Source organism: Coffea eugenioides, unplaced genomic scaffold (assembly GCF_003713205.1).
Source record: "Coffea eugenioides isolate CCC68of unplaced genomic scaffold, Ceug_1.0 ScVebR1_971;HRSCAF=1742, whole genome shotgun sequence".
NCBI lineage: Eukaryota > Viridiplantae > Streptophyta > Magnoliopsida > Gentianales > Rubiaceae > Coffea > Coffea eugenioides.
Genome location: NW_020864854.1, coordinates 64902 through 71056, shown reverse-complemented (window position 1 = coordinate 71056; position 6155 = coordinate 64902). Strand labels below are relative to the sequence as shown.

Genomic DNA, 6155 nt, shown 5'->3' with positions numbered 1-6155 from the left:
AAAATAGAAAAACGTTTTTAACATTTTATTAAGTGGGTTCAAGCTCTTTTTGGTTACCGAACTTAATCCAGTTGCAAACTCTGACAAACTAGTTAAAAAGTCTGACATGTAATGCATCAAAAACCATCAAATTGTTGTGAAGATCGTGTCATTTCAAAAGCTAAAATTTAAATTAATGCTTCGTGCTAGTGTTAAGAACAAAAGTTTGATTCTTATATGCGGATTTTTGTTCTTTTTTTTTTTTCCTAATACTTCCTTCCGTCGTAGCCCCCTCTTGCTAGCTTTATTAAGGAAAAGCCTTATATGCTTTGCATTGACCGTAGAGCATCTAGGCCTTATTGCTAGGGATGTTCATGGATTGGGTAACCAGTTTATTTGCAATTTCACTGAAAGCGGTTCAGTGAAATTGCATTCCATATTCTAACCCTATTTAATCAGTTAACTGCTAATTTATTAACTTGTAAGATGGTGTTGGGTAAATAGGGTAATCTAGCCTTCTTGTACTTATAGAGAAAAAGAAAAATGAAATTAGATTAACAAAGAAAACAATACAGCAATTATCCAAATTAATAAGAGTGTTTAATCCTACAACTCTAGAAAAACTACCAATAAAATAGAAAATCAGAACACAATAGATAATTAAAACATAAAATATTCTAAACATTTGTTTTTGTTTTCTCTACTTCTTGAAAATTATTAACTCTTTTTTCATTAAGAATGAGGGTTACTTCACAGCCAAATATGTAAGTTCTAAAAATTAAAAACAAAATAAGTAGAGTGGTAAAGTGGATAAAATTTATGAGGAAGAAAAAGAAATTTTAAAGAAAGACAAAAGATAGAGTAGTAGAGTAAATGAAATCAGTGGTAATAAATATAGGAATTGGCAAAAATAAATCGAAGATCAAGTTAAATATACAAGTTTATAAGTTGTGAAAAATAAAATTTACAGTGGCATGGGTCTCGTAACTTAAATTATTAGTAAATGATTAAGTAATTATGGATTGAGATTTGGATATTAATTATCTTAATCAACCTTACACACACGCGGGTGGGTTCGGATAATCGCAGTTTTTGAAAATTGAAAATCATACCTTAACCTAATTTTTCAAGTAGGGAACCAGCTAACCTTATTATTTTGAAAATTATGAGTTAGTTATCCTATTTTTCTGTTTGGACCAATCTGGCTTTCTTGATTACTTGCCTTTTCAATTCTTTTTGAACACCCCTACTTATTGCTGCTTTTTCATCAATTTTATAGAAATAAAAGGTAGAAAATTGATGCCTATGCGTCTAAAAAACTTTCCATTCACATCATTATCTATTAATTGCTCAAACATTACCCAAATAAAAACTCGCTTTGCACATCCATATCTTCATCAACTATATAATTATGAAAATAATTGCTCTGACCATTTTGTTAAGTGAAGATCTCATAAAGAGTGTTTCACACTTCAAGGTTGTACATTGTTGGATCTTCACCTAAAGCATTTTCGTCCCTCACAAATTCAAAATAGAACAAATGATTTCATTCCAATGTTAACTGTATTCTTTTCGTTTTGGGAACAAAATGAAAACAAAAATGGACCATTTTGGTTTCTAAACACACTTCTGGCTCTTAATTAGTATTAGAAACTCATGCGACAAAACCATTAACTCTTAATTTTTACCAATTCCCCTCGCAAAAAAGAAATATTTAACCTAACCCAATTCAAAATAATTAGGGTCCATGTTGGGGCTCGATTGAGGAATATCAACTGAGAGAGATGGGCTCATTCGCCGTGGCCACTAAATAATGTTGGTGCAGCAAAGAATCATGAAGATTCATGGCTTGTAGAAAGCCCAATAAAGAAGTTCTATGGCTGCTCGTATTATGAAATAAGTTTTCCATGACAGTAAGAACATAAACGATTGAAAGAAGTACTGCATGGACTTACCCTTTAATTTTTGGTTTATTCTATTGATTTTGTTTTGTTCTATTTTAGTTTCATTTTTTTTTTGTTGATGATGAACATTTAAAGCATAACGCAGCAAGGTGTGAAATGTGCAACTGATTAAGGCGGCTGGCTAACTCAGGGGACTATCGAGGAATGTGAAAAACATGGACCGGCCAAGATTGAAGGAAGTAGTAGCAAAGAGGGAATGCAGAAGATGTACATGCTTTTGGTTGTCCAAGTGATATTACATACGCAGGAGATGTCCAAACAGTAAATAGGATTGACCATTGTTGGATGGAATCCTCTTGCATCGTACTCAGTCACACCCTATTGAGGAATGTGAAAAACATGGACCGGCCAAGATTGAAGGAAGTAGTAGCAAAGAGGGAATGCAGAAGATGTACATGCTTTTGGTTGTCCGAGTGATATTACATACGCAGGAGATGTCCAACACAGTAAATAGGATTGATTAATGAAGATGCTAGATTTTAAGGCCTCATTTTGTATGTGTGGAACAAAAAATGTACAATTTCAAAATGCAAGCCAGAATTTGTGGGATTTTCCTTTCTCATTGATAAAATTCAATCTTTTTCTGGACCATTGTTGGATGGAATCCTCTTAAATCGTACTTAGTCAAACCCAATTCTTCCGAGTCAAACTTGGATACCAGTCATTTTTCTATAAAAGCACCCCCATGTCCAATTTTTATAGACCACAGACAATATTAACAACTCTGACACATTTGTTCATGCAATCACAGGTATCAATCCAACAAATTATACCTGAAATCATCACTTTTACGTCCAAACCTTCTCTGGCAGTAACCATGGAACTTTCCTCAATCTTGTGGAGTCTATTCTCAATGCTCATTCCAATGTTGTTGTCAAGCCTAATTAGACAGAAAAAATCCAACCCTCCTTCCCCTTTACCTCCAGGTCCAAAGTCCTTGCCTTTTGTGGGATGCATTTTCCAAATGCTAAGAAACAGACCAACATTTGAGTGGATGCACAAAATCATGCATGAGATGAACACCGAAATCGCTTGTTTTCGTCTTGGTGGCATTCATGTCATTCCAGTCACTTCTCCTGAAATAGCTCGTGAGTTTCTCAAGAAGCAAGACTCAATTTTCTCCAGCAGGCCTGTTTGCATGTCTGCAGAACTTCCCAGCAGCAAATACCTATCGGCAGTTCTTTCTCCTTCAGGCAATCAACAGAAGAAAATGAAGAAAATTGTCATTTCCAGCGTGCTTTCGCCTGCTAAACACCGTTGGCTTCATGGCAAACGCATCAAAGAAGCTGATCATTTAGTTAATTACATACTCAATCAATGCAATAATTCTTTGACCGGTGGCGAAGTGAACATAAGAATTGCTGCAAGGCATTACTGCGGGAATGTCACGCGGAGGTTGTTTTTCGACAAAAGATTCTTCGGGAGAGGTACGGAAGATGGAGGACCAGGGACTGAGGAAGTAGAGCATGTTGAAGCACTCTTCACAATTCTTGATCATTTGTTTGCGTTCAGTTTATCAGATTATGTTCCATGGATGAGGAGTTTTGATATGGATGGCCACGAAAAAATCCTTAGCATGGCTGTTGGAAGTGTGAGAAAGTACCAAGATCCTGAAATTGATAGAAGGATTGAAATGTGGAAGAATGGCTTGAAGAAGGAAGAGGAAGACCTTTTGGACGTCCTGATCATGCTTAGAGATGGAACTGGTAGGCCATTGCTGACAACTGAAGAGATCAAAGCACAAATTATGGTAAAGACAAACCCTATTCTCCATATTCTAAACATTAATTAGTCATATGGTAGCAATTCTCAAATTATGATAGTTTTTGAAATGAATCTTCAATGAATACGTTTTCTAAACAACATATTTACTTAATGCATTTTTTGAGAAATAAGTGCCTAAACCAATCAATGAATCTATTTTGTAAATGTGTTTTTTAGAAAAATATTGCATTCACTAAACACATTTTTTCATCCTTTGTGTGGGAGTATAAAAAAATCATGCTTTGGGAATCGTATTGCAAATGTCTTACCTTTTGAGAGTTATAATTTCAAAAGTTGTAAGAGTTTCCAAATAATGAGAGTTCTGAAACAAATAAATACGTTGTCTTAAGGAAAAGATTCCTAAACAAGTAAAAGTACTTTTAAGAAAATAACTAATTAACTAAATGCATATTTTACCATTTGGGAAGAGGTTTGGAAAACACCACTTTTTGAGAATTGATATTTAAAAAGTTCCATCTTTTCAAAATTTACTCGAAAATGTTCCATAATTTTCTGTATTGCTTTGAAGTTTCAATTATGTCACCAGTACATGGCATGAGAAAACATGTAGACGATCAATGTTTCCCTTACTAACTGATTTCAAACATAACTTTTACAGGAACTAATGTTAGCAGCAGTGGATAATCCCTCAAATGCTATCGAGTGGGTGCTAGCAGAGATGCTAAATCAACCCGAATTACTTCAGAAAGCCACACAAGAACTGGACACGGTGGTTGGAAGGGATAGACTGGTTCAGGAATTTGATCTCCCGCGGCTGAAATACATAAAAGCATGTATAAAAGAAGCCTTTCGACTCCACCCCATTTCGCCCTTTAATGTTCCTCACGTATCTACTCAAGACACCATTGTCGGAGGCTACTTCATCCCAAAAGGCAGTCATGTATTGCTAAGTCGTCTTGGACTTGGCCGAAACCCAAGAATTTGGGAGGACCCTCTCAAGTTCAAGCCTGAGCGTCACCTGGAGGATTTGGATGAATTGAAAGTGGATCTCAATAATCAAGAATTACACCTTTTGTCATTCGGCATTGGAAGGCGTGGATGTCCAGGAGTTCAGTTGGGTTCTACAATGTCTATCATGTTGCTAGCTAGGCTTCTTCACAGTTTTACTTGGGAAATTCCTAGAGGTCTTTCACGGATTGACTTAACTGAGTCACCTCTTTTTGCCATTGCTAAACCACGGTTAGCAATTTTATGACAACAATACGTGTGTATTATCAACGTCTTGCGGCTGGACATGCTACAACTCTCTGTTAAGGCTATTAGGTAGAAATTAAGAGTCGCATATTTGCAGTTATGCTTAGTGTCTTAGTGTAACAGTTGATGGTCGTAAGATATTAGTCAATTCTCTTCAAGGTTGAGCAATTATTATCATCTCATCTCTGCTCAACTAGCCTATTTTACATCATCCAGAATCATGTATCTTTATGTTCACGAAAAAAAAATAAAATAAAATGTGTATGTTTGAAGTTATGATTCCCACAATGCTTATGCTTTCATATTATCAAAATATAGAAGTTCTAATGTTTAAATGGGCTCATCCCATGTAGCCCAGGAGTAGGGTAGATCGTCACTTGAACCTAACGCTTTAAGGGTTGAGTCTTGGAGGGAGTTTACGTTGCTTATTAATTCAGCATAGGAGAAGCGAGATAACTTGTACTGTGTATCTTAAATGAACCTAACCCTCGTAGGGTAACTTCTGTGTATCCTGGCTAGAATTAAATGAAGTCTCTCTGTTATGTTTCAAGAGAAAGAATAGTACAGTAGAAGAGAGATAAGGCTCTTAAGTATTCTCCAAAGTATAAAACGAATAAAGTTGAGAACGAAATCTTTTTCTGTACAAGTATGTCAAGGAGTAGAGTTTGAATTGGATCCATTTTATCTAGACTCAGATCCATCGAATTTATTTGCACCAATATATTAAAATTGACTAAATTTTGCCTTCTGATTAATCATTAAAAATTTTGTTATATTTTTGATCCATTTTTCTCCCGTTCAAATGTTTCGTGAAATTTGGACTCTAAAATATTCTCAAAATATTCATTTTTAGAATATTGATTTATAGATCAAAAGAAAAGTAATGATACAATCGAATGATTTTATATAATTATAGTAATTTTAATATAAATAAATGGAGAGAGAGCAATGGTGAGAATCCCAATTCCATCTAGAAAACGTGTTAGTAGTATCAAAGTGTAGGAAAGATAGACTGAGGATGGAAGGCCGGTGCCATTTGTGGAGAAACCCAAACTCCAATGGGTTGAAATTAGGTCACCAACCACCACCGCTTAATGCCTTTTTGCTTAGTTTGGGTTCTCACACTACACAGTAACCAAACTTTTCAACACTTTGAGAATTTTCTTTCATTTTCTATCAAGGTAGTTCTCGTGTACTTGCCAGTTTTTTCAAGTTAAAAAACCGTCAATACAT

The 6155-nt window shown here is 35.2% G+C and overlaps 1 protein-coding gene across 2 annotated transcripts; it reads left to right on the top strand.

Annotated features, from left to right (window-relative positions):
• Positions 1-2768: 2768 nt before the first annotated feature.
• LOC113759171 (isoleucine N-monooxygenase 2-like) lies at positions 2769-5078 on the top strand. Of its 2 annotated transcripts, XM_027301737.1 has the most exons (3): positions 2769-3542; positions 3639-3693; positions 4327-5078. In XM_027301737.1, exons 1-3 carry the CDS (start codon positions 2797-2799, stop codon positions 4921-4923), a joined length of 1398 nt encoding a protein of 465 aa, XP_027157538.1. In that variant the 5' UTR covers positions 2769-2796; the 3' UTR covers positions 4924-5078. The 2 variants fall into 2 exon arrangements, with proteins under 2 accessions (XP_027157538.1, XP_027157537.1); XM_027301736.1 differs by having other exon boundaries at positions 2769-3693.
• Positions 5079-6155: the final 1077 nt, after the last annotated feature.